The sequence below is a fragment of the Erithacus rubecula genome, assembly GCF_903797595.1.
Source record: "Erithacus rubecula genome assembly, chromosome: 9".
Lineage (NCBI taxonomy): Eukaryota > Metazoa > Chordata > Aves > Passeriformes > Muscicapidae > Erithacus > Erithacus rubecula.
In genome coordinates this window covers 3,122,250-3,142,654 of record NC_136660.1, presented here as the reverse complement: position 1 = coordinate 3,142,654, position 20,405 = coordinate 3,122,250, and the positions used below count along the sequence as shown (strand labels likewise).

Here is a 20,405-nt window from a genome sequence, read left to right as displayed (position 1 = left end):
AATTGATTTTTTTCTTCTAGCTCTGTTGAAGTGAACCCAGTTGATGAAATCCTGACACTACTACAGACAACATCCATTGATTTGAAGGAATTTGAGAGAGAAGCAGCTTGTCTTCCTCCAGAGGATGGTGAGCTAGATGAGGGAATTATTCCTATTATCATCCCACAAATGATTATTTGTGGGAAGGTTGACAGCTGTGAAAAGAAAGCCAGTGATTAGTCATGAAGCCAACCTTCATTAAGACTAAATACTGGATTGGCTCTCCCTTTTTAGAGTAAGCCTTTCTTCTTCCACTTAGTGGCCGAAGAATTCTCAGTGACTAGAGTGGTATCTTAGTTTGAAGCTGTGGAGTGTTGCACTCTGCTGCAGCCCTGTGGTTGATTCTGTGGTGCAGAGAATCAAAGTTTGAAGCTGTTCTGCTGAGCAGGGGCCTGAAGCAAACCCATAGCAGTGAAGATGTACTTGCTTTAAATCAGCTTGGTGCCACTCTGACACTGGTGCAGGTTAAAGTGCTGCAAGGTGAGCTGCTCTCTGTCCCTCAGTTTGGTTTTGTGGTCTTCAAAATTTATGTCTGTTATTCCAGAAATTCCTGTAGTCATTGTTTCTTGTCTGTTCCATACAGGCTTCAAAATTCTGAGGGCTTCTAAGTTCAAATGCTCCCACTTCAGTCCTGACTTCTAAGTTCAAATGTTCCCATTTCAATCCTGGCTTGAGAGAAATCAATATGGCTTGTGCCTCTGTCAGGCTTATGCAAGCAGAAGAGCTTTATTTATTTAAAAATATTTTTATATTTCAGGTCATCTGATGAATCCCATGTTACCTTTGACGTGGATTCTTTTACAAAAGCACTGGACAGAATTTTAGGTAAGACTTTCTTTATCTGAAACAAACCCGGCACTGATTTCTTTGCTGTTGTACTGACACAAAATAATACCCAGGAGCAGACTCGGAGGAGCTGGATTCTGATGATCTGGATGAAGAGGAGGAGTTTGGTTTCTCAGATGAGGATGATGAAGACCTGGCTGCTGGAAATCCAAGGCAGGAGCAGAAGGTGTCTCCTGAGGAGCTCGTGGGCAGTCTCAGGTCGTACATGAAGGAGATGGACCGTGAGCTGGCACAGACCAACGTTGGGAAAAGTTTCACCACTCAAAAGACAGGGGTGAGTATGCCTTGAGCTCTGATCTGTAGCAGTAATTTCCAAACAGGAAATGTGCTGGAAGTGGCCATTCTGAGTAAGGTGGTCAGAACCTTCCCACGTGCAAACGAAGTGTGCTGTAGCTGCACCATAATTTGTTTTTTTTCAGACTAAAGCTTCCCTAAGTTTTGAATTTGCACATCTTTTCCAAGACTTAGTATCATTTCCCTGTTTTCAGTAGCAGGGCAAGCCAGCTGCAGCTTGACTTTGGAGTTCCTGTAGTAGTTTGCTCCCATAGGAAGCTCAGCAAGACTTTCTGTCTTTCTTTTGTAACTTAATCTGGGTAATGGACAGTGATGGCTTTTAGCTGGCATGAGCATTTGGTGGCTGAATTCCTGTCTGTCAAGACTCTGGAATGCACTGGACTTTGCTGGCTGCAGAATTGTTGTTTCTTTTCTCTCGTAGCTTCCCTTTTTCCCCTTAAATCTGCTCATGCAATTTGACAAACCTTGCTCCTTGTACCTGCAGGCAGGTTCTGTTGGAGCAGCCACATCTGAGAGCGCTGGCCCTGATTCTGGAGCTGAGGATGCTGAGCTGGCACCCGTGGATGTGGACATGAACCTAGTGGCAAACCTGCTAGAGTCCTACAGTGCCCAGGCTGGCCTGGCAGGACCCACCTGGAGCATTTTCCAGAGCATGGGGGTGGCTTTACCTGGGAACACAGATCCCACCAGCCCCAGCAGCCGAGCAGCGCCCTGAGAGCTCCGGGCGAGACGCGGCTGGTGGGGAAACGAAGCACAGACAGAGGAGCAGGATGGGGAGCAAGAGGCCCAAGGGTTTGATTCTGAGTGTTCTGTTCATTATGTGTCACTTCAGCAAAGTGAATTTACCTGCAAAAGCCTCTGTTTGGACACTGTCTTGGATGGGAAGGAGAATTTCCCAGTGCTGACACATTTTCAGAAAATGAAAAACGAGGTTGTGACTCGAATGAAACTCTTATTACAAAAATCTCTCTTCCATTTTTCCAATCAGTGATCCAATTTGCCACATTTCTGAAATGTTCTTTTACACATTGCTAAGTAGTTTCAATACATGGGAAGCAGATCTTGTTCTGAAAATGCTGCTGCCTTCAGGGAGAGGTGAGAAAATACCACATTACAGGAAGAGTCTCCTGGATTTGGGAAAGCTGGTTAAATGTTGGGCAGACTTTGAATCCACAATGCTGCATTGTAAGAACTTCTGACAATTACTGTAAGAGCCTGTTCCTTATTAAGCACAAGGATTTGAAGAGTAATTGGATCAAATGTGTAAATATTGGCCAGAAGTATTTATAAAATTTATTTCAAGAAAAACAGAAATACAGCTTGATTAATTAATTTTTTTGGAGGTGTGCGTAACTTCCTCAGTGAAGTATCAGTTTTTGGAGTGAAAGCATTTTCATAACTGGTCATTCTCTGAATTCCATTATTGCTGAATGTTGGTATCATGCCAGCAGTAGCTGAACAGTTTGGGGTTTTTTTCAGTGCAAATGTGGGTAGAAGGCATGCAGCAGGTTGCTTTCACATAGAAAGAAAAATCTGTTCAAATATGAACTTCAGTTTCAACAAGATAAATTTGAAATAAAATACATAGAAATTACTGATTTACAGACACCAACAATGCAGTCCTGTCAGTCAAAATCAGCTTAATTCTTTTTAATTCACCAATTAATCAGTTGTCCTCCACTGATATTGTATAATTTACTTTGTCAACAGTTCATGGAGAGCACTGGCAGGCTGGACAGGGATTACAGATGGCCAACATGAGCTAGGAAGTGTAAAGAAGGTTCTGATAAATTTCAAGGAATTTAGACTTCTGAGAGGTGAGATGGACTGCAGACTCAGACAAATCTGTGCTGGGAAAATGGGGCTGACAGAGGTTTTTTAATTTAGAGAAGGATACTGAGCAGTTAGTTAGGTGGTGAAAAACAGAGGTACTTGAACCTTGAAAAGGGTTTGTGTTTGACCAGGGAAGGTAATTAACACTGAAACTACATAAAATCCTCCACTGATGAGTAGTCAAGTTTAGATACTCCAAAAACTAACTCAGTCCAAGAACATGATCACATTTACCTGTTGTGTGGCCAGTGCTATACAAAAGGTCAAAACAGTTTGAAGGACTCTGTAGTGCATGAGGAAAACTCCTCAGCTGAGGTTCAGAACAAAGCTGCTCTTCTGGAAACACTCCAGCTGATCTTGCTGCTTGGATAATTTCACTTTTCCATCAGTGGGGCTGTGATTGCTCCAGGGCTGTGCTCATTCCAGCTATTTACATTTGTCCAGCAGATTCACAGTGGAGACCTTCAAGGCTCTGGAAGAGCTCACAGGAGAGTTTGCCATGGAAGAATAAGCATTTCCATGCTGCCTCTTCCACTGCTTGGAAGTAACACACTAGACAACTCTGCTTTTAATTTTGAGAGTATTTGTAGTGAAGGAAACCTGATGGAATGAATTAGGTAAAACAAGTGTGATGTGCTTCCCTTTAAACACATTTCTACTGAAGTATATTGTGTTGTTCAGCTGACATTACATTCCAACAAAATTTATTCACTTTGCTCACCTGAGTATCTGCTTTTTGTACACCCCTGTTCATCCTGGAACTTCTGACCTTTCACCAGCCCATGGTTTTCTTGTTTGTGGCTTGATCCCTGCAGCCCCAGTTGTGAACAGTGCAGTGGTCAAGCAGGAAAACAAATCATGACTCTTTCATCTCCCACCTATGAGATCAAAATTAACCCCAGGGAACACAGTGACCTTTAACCTCTTAAAACTCCCCTGGGCACTTTGGCTGCTGCCACTCTTCCCACTGGTGAGTTTGATGGAGCAATCTCAGGAGTCAGCACTTCAGAGCTGCTTTTAAGGTTACCTGGGCACACCTTGCAGGTGATCTCTCTTCTGGAACAATGGTGAGAATGATGCCTTAGGATTGTAGCTTTTATATTATTCATGTCTTTGTAATCCTGCAATTCTTTAGTGTATAACTCTAAACTCCATACAGAGTGTTTGTTAGCTGCTGCTTTCCCATTTTGGTCAGACACAACAATTTCTGGAGAAATGTAAACAAAAGTGACTTTGGGGGGTGCAAACTTGCAGTAAATTATTTCATTACTTGAAGCTGTAATTGGAAGATTAACCTCCAATATATAAATAGACCAAACTTATAAAAAATATGAAAAATCCTAACACTTTCCCTGAAGGAGAAAGGTTTTATATTGAGGGGAAACCCTCCTTTCCTCTGCTTTTTGTCTGTGTTTAAACTGGGCAATCCCCATTCACCTGCAATTTTAAGGGTATAAATTGAAAGAAACCTGCCTTGGCCATTTTTTTAGGGATATCAATTGATTTGGAATCCCCATTTTCTTGTTTAAATAGAACAGGGAACACCCTGTATGATGCAATTTTATCAGTTTGAAATGAGGGTGAACCCTCCATTTTCATCATCTTTAAGTTTAAATTGACAGGGAATCTGTCAATTTAGGGCTTAAATTGGTAGAAACCCCCACTGATTCATCATTTGAGAGATATACAGTGAGGGGCCAAAAAAAAAAAAAAAGTGATGGGGGAAAAAAAAGGTGGAAAAAGAGGGCAGGAAAAAAAAAGCCAACAGAAAGGTGGGGAAAAAAGGGAAGGGAAAAAAGGTGGGGATAAAAGGCATCAAAAAGGGAGAGTTTGAGAAATGAGGTTTACTTTTTTGATAAAATTTAAAAGTTTAATAAAGGACAATAGGAGACAAAGATAATAAAGGAAGGTTTAGTAGCTGGATGCTTGAGCTTAGCCAAGGGCATATCTGTTATTTTGGAGACTTTCTTTATATATTTTTAAAATTGTATTAGTCTACTGTATATTTATAAATAATTATGCATATTTAAACTTTTTTAAAACATGTTTTAACAACTTTTTAGCATTTTTTTTTTTTTTTTTTTTTAGATCATGGCTGTTTTTTGGTATATTTTGGTTTTAGTTTGTTTTTATTATTACTTTTAGTTTAGGGCTTTGGTCTGTACTTTTTTCAGATGGTAGGTGTTGATAGTAGGGGTTTTATTATATGTTTATTGGATGTTATTTTAATTAAGCAGGCAATATAACTATATTAGTTATTACTATGTTTAAGTTTAGTTAATAGCAGAAATAAAAGCTATATTTTTATAGTAAGGTTCAGACCACATTTCCTTTTTTTGAATTGCTGAGGGTTATTAACCTCACCTGCAGTTATAAGGCCAAATAGTTACAAATTTGGAATATGTTGTAGTTTAACCCAGCTGTCCCCCATGCTGCACACTCAGCCATATTGAACTACCATATGATGTGGGAATTTGCTCTTGTCCCTATCCCAAACCTCATCCCTCATGGTTTTTCAGCTTCTTTTTAATATGCTAGTAAATCTTCTGTGTCCCTCTGCAATGTTTCCATGGATAAAACCAGTGGAACTCTATAAAGGATAAAGGATTCTGCCAGTGCTGAGCACAAGGGCCAGTGGATGTTATATCAGCTTTCCATCTCTTGCCAGGTGGAAAAGTGAGCAGGATTTAGATGGGAGCTGCAGGCTGGGGCAGCTCAGTCTGTTCCAGCAGTGCCTCAGACTGAACACAGGAATTGTAACCTGTGTAATTACAGCTTGTTCTGACAACCTGCCTGCTGCAGCTGCTCGTGGCTCCTGCAGAAAGGTTTGCTGACAAATTGCTTTTACAAGGTCAGGTTGTCAGGGCATTCCACTGAGTGCTTGAGTCCTCTCAGGCCAAACACCAGGCTCAATGTGTGTCCACAGTGCTGGTTCTAAGGTGAAACAATTTCTTTGTGTGAGAGCTGTAATACTGAAGGAAGACTTTCTGCCATGCACAGTGAATACCCCTCTGGACAGGAAAATGTGGCCTTTCCGCACAGCAGCCCAGGAGATGGGAGAGCTTGTGGTGAGTGAATTTTCTACCCACACTGTTTCCTGATAAGATTTTTCTGAGCAGAGATCAAACCATTTGTGTCGTGAGGTGTGGTCCTTCAGTCCTCTGCTGGCACCTGTTTGAGATCAACATGAGTTTTCTGTCTTGCTGCTTTTGGGAGGGAGGTGGAATGCTGCTCTCAACTCACTGACCAAAAAAGTTACTTACTGATTAATCAGATTAATGCTTCCATTCTATATCCTACTGACTTTTAATACCTATGAGCAATGCCCCAGCTGGCAGCTTTCCAGTGCTGTAAACCCCTAAAAGCAGAGGGGTCTCAGTGATTTATACAAGCCAATGTTCCCAAAGAGGATTCAGTGAAGGGATGCATTCTTGAGAGAAATGTGTTGCTGTCCCTTTTGCCTGCCTGGTACCTTTCCCATGGAAAGCCCTGCTGTGTTTTGATGAGGAATACTTTGTCAGGAGTCACCTGTTCCTTTTTATAGGTCACTTGCCTTTTTGGAGCATGTCCTGTCTTGATTGCAGTGAGTGTTCTTCAGGCTTCAGACAGATTTCTGAGGCAAATGCAGGTGAGGAGAATGTCCTTCACCTTGTTTTTCTGTGCACTGCCTATCATCGCTCCTGCTTGCTTAACATCAGGGGTGGAGGTCACCAATGTTGTTTCATAACTAAGTCAAAAGGGTCTGGCTTAAGGATTTTATAAAACAGTATAAAGTGTAATGCTTTTCCAAAGATGTGATTATTATCTTGTAGTTGTTCTATCTCTACCAAAAAAAACCAAAAAAAAAAAAAAAAACCAAAAAAAACCACTCTATTTGAATAGATTGAAAAGTAGATTTTTGTCTTATTGGTAACTAAAATACCAGGAAGGGTGTTGGTACATGCTACCACAGACTGAAGTAATTCCCTCCCAACCTCCTGAAGTAAAAGTAACCTGAGCACACAGTGTCTCAACAATGTGAAAGACTTATTTCTTCAACTTGTTGCTCAGGTTCAGGGCTCCAGAATTTTACCACTGCTCACCTGCAGGGAATCCCAGTGGTGGCAGTCAGGGAGACATCCCTGCTCTCCCTCCAAGCACCTGGCTTTGCAATCCTGGCACTGAACTGTGACTAAGCAGGCAGGAAGGACTGGCAGCCTGAACCAGCAGCAGAAATCAGATTTCACCTCGATCTTTCACTGAGTTTTCCTTGCCCAGAAGTTTCTTCTGCTCTTCCTCCAGAGAGGCAGAACATTTTACTATTTCATCAGTAAAACCAGGTCAGCTCTCCAGGCAAGGCACAGACTTTGGCCTCAGGGTTACAGGCACTGATCCTTTCAGGATTTTTCTCTAAGTGCAGTTCTTGTTGCAGCAGTTCCTGTCACCTTTGCATTATCCAAAATGTTGATGTGTAGGTCTTGCTCTTCCCCTCTCTGCCACCAGATAGCTCTGTTCCCTTTTTCTTGGGACAGAAATAACTGTCTTTCTGATGGAGAAAATGTAGAAGCCTGTTGAACATTTACCAAAAAAAAATTAATTGGATACTTTATATGAAAATGGAAGATTGAAGGGAAGAGACAGTAGAAAATGAGAGCAAACAGGCAGTGGCTTTTTGACAGCTCTCCCAGTTCCATAGAAACACTGTCCCTTTATTTTTGTTCTGGGAAAAAGGGTGCATTCCTTGTCCATCCAAGACAGAAGAAATGGAGGAAAATGGGATACTGGTGCCATGGGGTCAGTGACAGCTGCTCACAATAAGTCTGATGTTTTGGAACCAAGGATTTTATTGTGCATTTACTCCAAATCATGGGATGTCAGAGGTGATCCACTGCACATGGGACTGTCAGATCATTTCAGAGACCTTTGTAGGTGGGTGTGTCCCAGTGGTGCTGTCCTCACTGTAACAGAGCCCTGTTCTCCAGGGGCTCTGGAAGCTTTTCTGCTGAGCTTTCACAGTTCTGGTGGGATCAGAGTCAGTGAAGCCCAGCCTAAGCAGTCTGGGCAGTCTGCTGCTGCAGCCACTCCTGGATCAGCTGGTGAGCAATGGCCTGTTTGGGAGGGAACCAGGGTAAAATACTACCATCATCTTGCTTTGAAGAGCTGGGCTGTCTCTTCAGACCCTCCACAATTTCCTCCAGGCCAAACCAACGGGCTTCCTCCAGTTCCAGGGTGTCTATACTGATCTGGAAAGAATTCAGAGTTCCTTAAATCAGCTTGGAATGTGGGCAGTGGTGCCTTGCCTGTTCTTGTTTCCACAGGGATCCTATGCTGGAATGCCCAGGGTGCTACATCCATGCTGAATTAGGGTCTGATGCCAGTGCAGGGAAGGATATTCCCACCCACCAGCACTTTGTTGTGCTGGCTTCCTCAGGGAAGCCACAAACCAACTCTGCTCCATGGTGGCAAAGCAAAGTAATTAACATGGCAGAATCTTCTATGGCAAATGTATGAGGGAACATCCTCTGCAAAGTTCAGAGGAAAAAAATTAAAATACAGGTTCTGAGTGACCTGAGTGAAATCTGGCACCTTGCAACAGAAGATGATGGGATTGTTTCCAAGTTTGTTCTGCACTTCCAGAAAAAGCCAATGGAAAATTGCACTTACAGAGGGTTTGATGTTCCCCTAGCTAAATTCTGTAGGCTGAAGGAGATTTTGCTACCCGAGGCAGGCAGTGGAACAGCTCAGGGGGGCCAGGGCACTCACCTCAGCCTTCTGGGCTGCCACCAGGGCATGGCAGGCTATCATCAGGGAGCTGCTGGGGAAGGGCCAGTGCTGGGAAGCAGAATAGCTCAGCGACTCCACCTCCAGCCCCACCTCTTCAGCCACTTCTCGACGTACTGCCTCCTCCACGTTCTCACCTGGAAATGACCAGAGTCAGGCAAGAACGGCAGGGACACGTTTATCCCCATGGGCAGGAGCTCCAGCTGTGCTGACCTGGAAACACTTGCTGGCAGGATGCTCCATTAAATTCATCAACCTCTGATAAATACAGGCACCAGACACATTTTTTGGCCACCATCTACATACAGAAGGTGGACAGAACAATTCAGTTTTAAGCTATTTTCCCTCCTGTGACAAGAGGTCTGTAGTTTTTCTTTCCAGCCAGAATGAGCTGAGCATTCTGCATGAGCCTCAGAATGGATTGTAAAAGGATCAGAGGTTATAACTCAGCAAGTTTAAAGCTTATGTTTACTATCAGGGACTAGAAGAACTGCTAGACACATAATTCTCATTCCCTTCAGATACATAACAGCTATTTTGAATTCTGGCTTCATGCCAACACTGATCTATTTAGATCTCATGTTTTTTTCCCAGCTGTCACAGAATCACAGACTGGTTTGAGTTTGAAGGGATCATTAATTTAATGATTGAAGGATCATTTAGTCCGGCCCTCTGTCACCAGCATGGACACCTTCTGCTAGACCAGGTTGTCACTCAGATCTCACCCAGTTTGGCTTCGAACACTTCTGGGGGTGGGGACACACATCACCTGTGTGTCCATCCTTCTCTGTAAGCAGGGTTTGGCTGATGTCCCCACCCCCTGCAGGCCACTCTGCTGGGTCAGAAGCCACTTACCCATGTCACAGAAGCCTGAGAGAGCTGTGAACATCCCTGGGGGAAAGGAGGGCTGTCGGGCGAGGAGGCAGCGGCTCCCGTCTGACACCAGGGTGATCACCACTGGGGACATCTGCCACAAAACAAAAGAAATTCAGACTAAAGTGCAAATTTTCACTTTTCCTTGCTGATTGAGGGTCACTGGCTGACCACAAGTACCCAGCTATGCACAAATCCCTTTTGCTGCTTCCCCCAGGGGTGACCCAGCCCTGTGTCCCCCACCTCTGCTGCCAGGGGCTCACCTGTGGGTAGTAAGTGACTCCACTGGCGTGGCAGACACGTTTGCTGCCAGCTGGGTTCTTCTGAGTGGGCTGCCCAGTTCTGCTGCAGTACTGGTGGGAATCATGCCACCTCAGGAGGGACTGGGCCTGCCAACACAGAGAACACAAACCTCATTTATACCTGGAGGAATTAAAAATGGAGAGCAGTCTCCCTGAATAATGCTTCGTGTGCAGTTATGGGGATAAACTCTGATAAGCTTTGGAAGCCTCAGAAAGGTAAATGAAGTATGGGCAGTGCTTTGAAAAGTGGCAGATTCTGCAATCTGTGTTTCCTGCTTCTAAATTTGAGTATTTGGGAGAGGTGGGTGAGAACTGTTTATTGGGACATAATGGGAGTTGTATTGGGTACTGGAGTATTCTAAAGAGTGTCCAAACCTGAATATCTTCTTGAAAAATAGCCCAGGCATTACAAACAGAACAGGAAAGGAAACACAAGCTATTTCTCTTTATGGGTCAGGATAGCTGATTTTCACACACAGGCCTTTTTTAAGGCCTTTTAAACACAGGGCATCTGCAGAGCACCAGCTTCTAAGGGAGAGGTTTTAAAAGAGCAGCTTATAAAGGTGAAGTTTTAAAAGAGCAGCTCTGAGAGAAGATGTGTAAGTTTGTTTGTGGTACCCAGTTTGCCTGATAATTGTTGAGCTGAGGACAAACTGGGATTATATTTCAGCTAAATGGCATAAATTGCTGCAGTCATTTTTAAGCCACTTGTCTGCTTTTCCTTCCCTTGCATCTTCCCTTTGGGAGCACAAATTTGGGGAAAACTGGTGTAATTTATAGTGTGTCTGTATCTAGGTTCTTGAAAGTGTACAGTAGGCACCTCTGGAATATTAGATCATAAAACACTGTGGGAGAAGGGTTGATGTTAGAGATCACAGCTCCCTAAATAAAAAAGCCCTGCCCAATACCGAAGCCAGCAAAGGAGAATCCTCTCTGTCCACCACAAAGAGAGCCTTTCGTAGGTCAGTAAATGATCCATGCAGTTCTGACTCAATGACTGATTTATCCAAGGCTCCTGTTAAGGGAAAAAACAACAACAAAAAAAAAAAAAAGACAGAAAGAAAACTTGATCTCATAAATTTCAACAGGCACAGGAGCAGCAGTGCAGCCCGTGGCTGTGACCTCCACACTCGTAACAGCTCCTGCAGAAACTCAACCCAGCCCTCCCTGGCAGGACAGGCTCTCCCAAAGATCAGGGATGCAGCCCTGGCAGCTCCTCCATCCCAGGGCATCAGACTGCTGCTGGAACAGTGGAAGAGGAGTCATCCCAACTTAAATCTGGTGGGATGAAGGAGGAGTCTCCCAACCTAAACCCAGTGGGGTGGAGGAGTCATCCCAACCTAAATCCAGTGGGATGGAAGAAGAACCATCCCAACCTAAATCCATTGGGGTGGAGGAGGAACCACCCCAACCTAAATCCAGTGGGGTGGAGGAGGAACCACCCCAACCTAAATCCAGTGGGGTGGAGGAGGAACCATCCCAACCTAAATCCATTGGGGTGGAGGAGGAACCACCCCAACCTAAATCCAGTGGGGTGGAGGAGGAACCATCCCAACCTAAACCCAGTGGAGGAGGAACCATCCCAACCTAAATCCAGCGCGAAGCGTGGTCTGTGCTCGTCCGAACAGCCGATCAGCACTGACTTCTCCATCCACTGCTGGGCCTCTGGGAACTTCTCCAGAACCTGTCCCATCTCTAAACAGCAGGGAAAAGAGAAGAGAAAGCTGTGATGAAGCAAATCCATCCAACCCTGGTGCTCTCTGGATCTTCAGGGCACAGGAAATCTTGGCTCAAGGCAGAATGCCCATCTGGGAAAGGGGACCAGACAAGTGATCCCACCCAGGCAGAAACCTAAAATCTGGCTTCTCTCCTAAGCTATAGGAAGTTTAGACCATGTCAGGCCAAAGGTCCCAAGGCTGAGATGCTTGGGGAGCAGCTGCCCATTGGTTTTGCCCTGCACCAGCCAATGCCTTTCTCTCAAAGGAAACTTTTCCTACATTACACCACAAAGACATTTGTCAACAAGATCTTGTTTTTTTTTTCCTGTCAGCCCTCTCTCTTCAAAAGGCACAGTCCCAAATGTTTTTAAACCTGACCACCTCAGAACAGATCAGCCTGATACCATGTGTCTCTGTTTCATTCCAGCCGTGTGATCCACCAGGTGTTTCTTTCTGGATTTCTTTCTTACCTGCTGCACTGACCTGTGGTATCAAATATTTCTTCCCAACTTTCTGCAGGAAGGGGGAGAGATTGTGAAAGAGGTAGAAAGTTCCTGAGGCCTGAGCTTGTCTACAAAGGCTGTCATCTTCCTTTAACTGATTTAAGTACCTGCAGTGAGAAAATGATTGGGGAGATGAACTGAAGATTGTGTTGAGATTATTGCATATTTGGAGGTGTTTATTTTGCACAGAGCAGGGGGGGGCTGAATGGCCAGGTCAGATTTAAGGTATTCCATGTGCTGACAGCTGAGTCAACCAAGTCTTAGGGCACAGCTGGCTGGGGCTGAGTTAGGAAAAAAAAAAAAAAAATCATTGGAAAGAGGATGTCAGCATGTGCTGCCTTCAGGCTGTTTGAAGCAGTATTTCAAATGAGGTGAGCAGCACCACTTCCAGTCTGCCTGGTATTGTAGGAGCCCTCTAGCCAGGACAGGCAATCATTAACAGAGCTTCAGCCTGAGAGAACCACATCTTAGAAGTGATTAAGGCAGTGGAGAGGCCTTGGCTGTTATAATTTACCGAGCTCACAAAGCATTTCTGTGTGATGGCTGAACTGGTAAAGGATTAACCCCCAGGTCAGGCTTAGGTAGGGCTGCTTGTGCCGAGCTCTGCAATCAGATGAGAACTCACCTCATTTTTCTTACATAGGTGGAGTGCAGCCTGCAGACCAGGGAGGAAACTCTCCTGTGCAGTGTTTGATACACTGCAGCCATAACCAACACCTACAGTTGCTGTCTCTGCCTAAAAAAAAGAGGCATAAAATGTAATACAGCAGCCCTGCAAGGTTAAGTTTGATTTAAAAGCTGCAATAACCAGGTAAGTCTCCCTCTCACTGCAGAGTCTGCAGAATCTGCTTTCTAAAATGATCACTTCAGTCACACTTCAAACTCCATTTCAGGTCAGTTTTAAGACTCCTTAAAGGTATCTCAGTTTGTTTCCATCTCTGAGTGTGCACAGGCCTTACAGAGCTTGCTTGTAAGACTAGATTAGACCTTCCTGTCCCAAATGCCTGTGTCCCAGGGAAAAAGGGCACAGAAGGTGGCTGATCTTTTGCTGGTTTCCTACACAGTTGTGATGGCTTTGATCCAACCGCACATCCTAGTGCAGCACACAGTGGATCCTGTGGGAAAGGCACTGATGCCAGCAGAGAGTGAAACACAAAATACCAGCTGCAGAAGAGAATTCCTGAGTTAGACAGGGGACAACAGATGCAGCTCAATGTGGGATCATCTCCAGCATTTTGTGCCAAAGAATCCCACCATGTTTTCAGCCCAGGCAGTCTCAGCTTGCAGCCTGACCTCAGCTTGAGGATATCAGGAAATGGAGACAAAAATGAACTGTGGTGCAGAATCCTTGAGGATCACTGAGAACATTTCACTATGCAGACTCAGCATGCAAAGCCCTTTATGGAGGAAGTTAGTTTGCTTTGTTACAGACAAAAATGAGTTTGGGGCAGAATCCTTGGGGATCGCTGAGAACATTCTGCTCTGAAGCCACACAAAGCAAAGTCCTTTATGGAGGAAGTTAGTTTGCTTTGTTACAGACAAAAATGAAGTGTGGGGCACGATCCTGGGGTCACTAGAACATTTCACTCTGCAGCCACAGAAAGTGAAACCTGCACGGAGGAAGAAGTTATTTTGCTTTGTTCCAGACACACAGGCAGTGCCAGGAGGGGTCTCAGATCTGCCTCCAGCACAGGTCAGCCCTAGAGGAGCCCCAGCAGAGGCTATTATTGGCACGGGGACACTTTGCCGTGTGGCTCTGCCCCTGATCCCCTTTCCCCGCTGTCCCCCGGGAAGCCGCCGGGAGCTGAGCCCGGAGCAGCTCGCTCTGGAAGTGTCACCAGGGTCACCCAGGGCTGGACCCCGCGGATCCCGCACTTACGGAGCCGGGCGCCGTCCCAGGGCTGTCCCCAGGAGCGGGGACCAGCTGCGGCGCCGCCGGGATCGCGTCCTCTTCCCGCACCGGGAGCGCTGGGAACTGTAGTTCAGCTCCGCCTTTGGAGTTTGTTCCTGTTCCTTGCTTTCTCTCTCTTTCCTCCTCCTCCTTTTTTTATTTATTTTTTTCTTTTTCTTTCTTTTTTTTTTTTTTTTTTTTCCCCGATGTATCCAAACGCTGTGAGAGGACTGATGGATTTGTCTTTACAAACAAGCTGTGGGTCTGCTGGCAGATAAAAGCAGCCCTGAAAAAATAAAAGAAACAATGGGATGGATTCCACTGATGGACAAATGGAAAAAAAGGTATTTGCCTTTACAAACAAAGAGTAGGTTTGCTGATAAATGAAACTGGATGTTGGAAGATTAAAGAAGCAATGGGGGAAAACCATGAATTCTATAAGAATTAAAAGTTAAAAGGGAGGGTTATACATTAGAGGGGAATCTCAGGTATCAAGTGTTTAGGAAGTCTGTGCCTCTCAAGTACCTCAGCCAATGGGGAAAGAAAGAGGGAAATTGGGATAAAAAGGAGGCTGAGTCCTCCAAAAATTTTAGAGATCCCAGGGCAATGCCCCACGGTCTCTCCCTTTATTTGAATAAACAAAAGGACTCCTCTGTCTCCTTTCTGGACATAAACTTCTGGTGTTTGTGGATTAATTCTCCTGACAGCTGGATACCCACAAATACCCACAGCTGGATTTGTCAGTGAACAGCTCTGATCAGAGAGCAAGCACCCTGTGCCAGGGCACGTCAGAATAATGACAAATTACTTTCATTCCTTTGCAAGGGAGCGGATTCCTCTCCAGTATTGAAAACATTATTCTGGGTTGGAGCCTACCTGGCTATATTTAGCACAAAGAGAATTTTATAAACATACAAAAAAGTAAATGTTTTCAGGGCAGCTTGTTGCTTTTTGGTCATGAATTGGGCTGTTCTAATCGAGAATGCACGTCATGTTATTTGAGAGCGTAGCTTGTAAAAATAATAAACACAATGTCCAGGGCAATAGTACTCTGTTACCAGAGTTACTCACAACTTTAGGTTTAATTATGCTTGACTGCTATTTTTATGCTTCCTGAAACAGAGCAAGCCCAGTCTTATTAATCCACCAAGCTAATTGGATTAATGTACAAAACACATCTTCCCTTAATAAGATAAAGGATTGAAATATAATCTCTAAGGGAAGTATCCACCCTGCTGTTAAAACAAACCAACAGGTTTATTGACTCTTAAATGCCCCTAGATACAGATCTTGCAAGAAGAGCTGGCTTTGGAGGGAAACAGCTGGTGGAGATACTTGGGACATCAAATCTTGGGACTGCCTCTCCATTTTGTTCAGTACCCGCTGCTGGGAGCAATCCTGGGAGTGAAGTGAGGGCCTGGACACAAAAATTAATCTCTGATGGCTTTCTGTAGCTTACCAATTTGAGCTTTGGCAGGGCCCCAGAGGAATTGAATCCCAGAAACTCTCTTGGTGCAGTAAGAGCAAAGCAAAGGAGCAGGCCAAGAGGACACTGGCAGTAGGAACATCATCTCTTACATGGACAACATCAAGGTAAATCTTTGGTCCTGTGTTGCTAAAATTGTTATTTTTTTAAATCTGGGTTTGGGGATAAGAGTTGGTAAAAGATTTTTCTAAGCCATAAAAGCATCTGGAAAATGTAATTCCAGGCTAATAATGGTTATACTACTAGTCTTGCTTTTTCTTTCTGTTTTGTGTCTCTGCAGTTGCCCCCAGATAAGCAGAAATGAGCATTAGAATTGCTAGCAGCTGTTTAGCAATTGTAAAACAACTGTTAATTGTTTTAAACACATGAAACGGACAAATCCACATGGAAAACTTGTGGTCAAGCCACAAGGAACTTTTTTGGAAAGAAAAAAAAAAAAGTCCTTTTTTTAGGTAAAGACAAACCACTTCTTTAAAGAGAAAGCTAATGAGTAGCCTTCTCCCCCCCATCATTAAAATTTAGATGCAAACTACCCAAATCTGGCTTTTCTCCAGCTCCATGCTGATCAACTTCTTGGTGCTCCCCACTGCCCACCCTACTTCCTAAAAATACCTGGAGAGTGCAAAAAAGGATGAGAAAGCAGCAGATCTCACTTCTTGAAAGAAATCTGACTGTGCCTCTAGAGCGTGTGAGGTTTTGCCAAATCTCTAGAAGCTGCTGTTAAATCTCTGGCTAGATGTTAGGGACTCTTTGGATAACGGGGCTTTAACTGGATGCTAGAAGCTTGGCTACCATTCCAGTGTTTCCTGCTAGTTGTAGGAGTTGTATTACTGTTGGAAGGCGACCAGGAGGAGAGGAAGGGAAGGCTTATTTTTTGACAGATAGTTCCACTAAAAACTGGCCTTCTTCCTGCCCAGTGCTGGCGGTGCCGTCAGCTGTGGGGACACATCTGTGTCCACAGCTGGACTGGAAACCACTAAATCCACCTCATGGCATTGTTTGCTTCTCCTGTGAGACGTGCTGCATCTCAGCACCCTCCAAAACAGGACAGAACACCCCAGGTTTTGTCTTGGCAAGGTGGTGGGAGCTGAGCTGAGAGTCTGGGTACAGGGGGAAAGTCCTCTTGGGGATCACCCTGCAGCCTCCAGTTCCCTCTCCTGGACGATGTGGTTTTATGGATGTGTGTTAGAGGGGATTTGGTGCCTGTAATGCCTTTGTCATCTCTCTGGTGGTGGTGTTGTGAAAGATTTCCAGCTGGGAGCAACCACAAACACCTGCCTTTAAAGATGGAAGGCTGGCTATGCTGGCAAGGAGGTGATCCTTGAAACCCTCATCCAAAGAGAAAAGAAAAAAACACTTAGGAACGTCCCTGATTCCACCTTAATGGCTGCAATCAATAAATAACCAGTTTATTTATGGAATCCCAGAAAAGAACGGGCAGTAGCAGACAGCACCCTGGTGTTTTAGCACTTCTTCTGGCAACTTTTAATCCAAAAACACAGCCCTGAGGCCAGGCTTCCCACAGTTCCCAGCCCCGGGAACCAGTACCGGCACTGGCACGGTCCCCACGTGTTCAGCGTCTCCGGGCCGATGCCGGTACCGGTGTAGTCCCATGTACACGGTGTCTCCAGGCTGGTACCGGTGTGAACCCACGTGCCCGGTGTCTCTGGACCGGGACCGGTGTGGTCCCACGTGTGCGGTGTCTCCGGGCCGGTGCTGGTTCTGGTGTGGTCCCACGTGCACGGTGTCTCTGGACCGGGACCGGTGTGGTCCCACGTGTGCGTTGTCTCCGGGTCGGTGCTGGTTCTGGTGTGGTCCCACGTGTGCGTTGTCTCTGGGCCGATGGCGGCATGGTCCCACATGTGCATTGGTTTGGTACCGGTACTGGTGCAGTCCCACGTGAGCGGCGTCTCTGGACTGGTACTGGTACTGGTGTGGTCCCACGTGCATAATGTCTCCGGGCCAGTACCGGTGTGGTCCCACGTGTGCGGTGTCTCTGGGCTGGTGCTGGTACCAGTGTGGTCCCACGTGTGCGGTGTCTCTGGGCCAATGCTGGTACTGGTGTGGTCCCACATGCGGGGCATCTCCGGGCCAATGCTGGTACCGGTGTGGTCCCACGTGTGCGGCGTCTCGCGGCCAATGCTGGTACCGGTGTGGTCCCACGTGTGCGTTGTCTCTGGGCCAATGCTGGTACCAGTGTGGTCCCACATGTGGGGCATCTCCGGGCCAGTGCTGGTACCGGTGTGGTCCCACGAGTGCGGCGTCTCCGGGCCAGTGCTGGTACAGGTGTGGTCCCACGAGTGCGTTGTCTCTGGGCCGGTGCTGGTACCGGTGTGGTCCCACGCGCACGGCGTCTCCGGGCCGGTGCTGGTTCTGCCGTGGTCCCATGTGTGTGTTGTCTCCGGGCCGGTGCCGGCATGGTCCCACATGTGCATTGGTTCGCTACCGGTACTGGTGCAGTCCCACGCGCACGGCGTCTCCGGGCTGGTGCTGGTACCAGTGTGGTCCCACGTGTGCGGCGTCTCTGGACTGGTGCTGGTACCGGTGTGGTCCCACGCGCACGGCGTCTCCGGGCTGGTGCTGGTACCAGTGTGGTCCCACGTGTGCGGCGTCTCTGGACTGGTGCTGGTACCGGTGTGGTCCCACGCGCACGGCGTCTCCGGGCTGGTGCTGGTACCAGTGTGGTCCCACGTGTGCGGCGTCTCTGGACTGGTGCTGGTACCGGTGTGGTCCCACGCGCACGGCGTCTCTGGGCTGGTGCTGGTACCAGTGTGGTCCCACGTGCACAGCGTCTCCGGGCTGGTGCGGGTTCCGGTGCCATTCCACATTTGCATTGGCTCGATACTGGTACCGGCGTGGTCCCACGTGCACGGTGTCTCGGTACCAGCGTGGTCCCACGTGCGTGGTGTGCCGGTATTGGTAGAGGTGTGGTTCCACGTGCGTGGTGTGCCGGTATTGGTAGCGGTGTGGTCCCACGTGCGTGGTGTGCCGGTATTGGTAGCGGTGTGGTTCCACGTGCGTGGTGTGCCGGTATTGGTAGAGGTGTGGTTCCACGTGCGTGGTGTGCCGGTATTGGTAGCGGTGTGGTTCCACGTGCGTGGTGTGCCGGTATTGGTAGCGGTGTGGTTCCACGTGCGTAGTGTGCCGGTATCGGTGTGGTTCCACGTGCGTAGTGTGCCGGTATCGGTGTGGTCCCACGTGCGTTGTCTCTCTGGGCTGCTGCCAGTTCTAGCTGCTCGCGGTGGCTCTGGTACGGTCCCAGGTGCGCAGCTTCCAGGCTCTGGTGCCAGTACCAGCGCGGTTCCCTTGCGCTCGGTGCCCTCGCTCTGCTGCCGGCACGGGTGTGGTCCCGTGCGTGCGGTGGCGCCAGGCGACCATGGTCCCAGGCCGTGTGCGGTGAGCCCGGGCCGGTGCCGGTTCCGGCGTGGTCCCCAGGTGCGCCATGCTGCTTGTGCCGCTCCTGGCGCGGTGTCATTTGTATGGCGTCTCCGGTCCGGTGCCGTCCCTACATGAGTGGTGTCTCTGGGCCGGTGCCAGTACCAGCACATTCCCAGTGGGGTTGCGCTCAGTCTGGTGCCGGTACCGGCGCGGAGCCACGTGTGCAGTGTGCGCAGGCCGGTGTTGGTACCGGTACCGGCGCAGTCCCACGTGTGCGGTGTGCGCAGGCCGGTGTCGGTACCGGTACCGGCGCGGAGCCACGTGTGCAGTGTGCGCAGGCCGGTGTCGGTACCGGTACCGTGCCACGTGCGCAGTGTTTATGGGCCGGTACCGGCACAGTCCCAAGCGCACGCTGTACTCTGTACCAGTGCCGGTACCAATGCGGTCCCACGCGTGCGGTGCCTCGGTACTAGTATCAGCGTGGTTCCATGTGCACGGTGTCTCGGTACCGGTACCGACACGGTCACACACGCCCAATATCTTGGTACCGGTACCAGCGCAGTACCATGCGCGCAGTGTCTCGGTACCGGCACCGGTACCGACGCGGTGCCACGCGCGCGGTGTCTCGGTACCGGGGCACCCACGTGGAGGCGCGGCGGTGGCGGCCGCGCATGCGCCCTGCCAGTACCGCCGCTGTGACCGGCCTCACGTAGCGCGCGGGCCGCGCCGCCCGGGGGGCGTGGCCTGAGGGGGCGTGGCCCCGGCCGCCTATAAAACAGGAGCGGCGGGGCCGGGCGCGCTTAGTCGGTGAAGCCCCCGGGCAGAGCGAGGAGCTGCGGTACCCACCCCGCCCAGCCGCCCCTCCGTGCTCAGGTGAGGCCCGGCCGCCGCGTCCGGGGGTGTCTGGGCGGGTGAGTGGCGCTGAGGGGAGCCGCGGGGCGGCGGTGGGTGGGGGCGATACGTGGCAGCGCTCCCCGCGGCCAGGCTCCGGTGTCCCGGGGCTCCCGGGCCTTGCGTAACGGGAGCCGGCCGCCTCCTGAGGGGGGCGGGAGGGCGCCGCCGCGCCGGCTTCCCCGCGGCCGGCAGACTAAACACAGCCGCCTCCCTCTCCTCCTCCTCCTCCCGCTGCCGCGCCTCCTCCCGTTCCGCCGCTGGGAGTTTCCCGCTGCCCCGGCCGCGCTCGCCCCGCTGGCGCAGGTGGGATCCCAGCGGAGCTGGGGCTCCTCCGTGCAGGCAGGGTGCGAAGTTACTCGGTGTAAAGTGTCCGCAGGGGATCCTGGTTTCCCGCTCTGCTGCTCGTGTCCTACGTGAGATTTTGCGCCCACGTTTCTCTTTACTTTAAATCCAGTAGATGCTTTGCAGGAGAAACTCCGACCTGGAGCGTTGAGCATGCTGGTGAATGTAATAAAAATCTTCCAGCTTACCTGGAAAGCTGGCTGCTCCTAGAGGGAAGATCCTTCGGGATTGCCCAGCGTTCAGTTT

General features: G+C 48.2%; 1 protein-coding gene and 1 long non-coding RNA gene across 2 annotated transcripts; one reads left to right on the top strand and one right to left on the bottom strand.

Annotated features, from left to right (window-relative positions):
- Positions 1-737: 737 nt before the first annotated feature.
- LOC306804952 lies at positions 738-2,569 on the top strand. Its single transcript, XR_013775074.1, has 3 exons — positions 738-864; positions 939-1,159; positions 1,664-2,569. It is a non-coding gene; the product is annotated as an uncharacterized lncRNA (long non-coding RNA).
- Positions 2,570-7,695: 5,126 nt separating this feature from the next.
- NUDT13 (nudix hydrolase 13) lies at positions 7,696-14,080 on the bottom strand. Its single transcript, XM_079312693.1, has 9 exons — positions 14,048-14,080; positions 12,794-12,904; positions 12,136-12,275; positions 11,535-11,642; positions 10,856-10,962; positions 9,909-10,034; positions 9,628-9,739; positions 8,755-8,909; positions 7,696-8,234 (listed from the first exon to the last, which is right to left on the bottom strand). The coding sequence occupies exons 2-9, from the start codon at positions 12,874-12,876 to the stop codon at positions 8,040-8,042; spliced, it is 1,026 nt and encodes a 341-aa protein (XP_079168819.1). The 5' UTR covers positions 12,877-12,904; positions 14,048-14,080; the 3' UTR covers positions 7,696-8,039.
- Between the last annotated feature and the right edge of the window lie 6,325 nt (positions 14,081-20,405).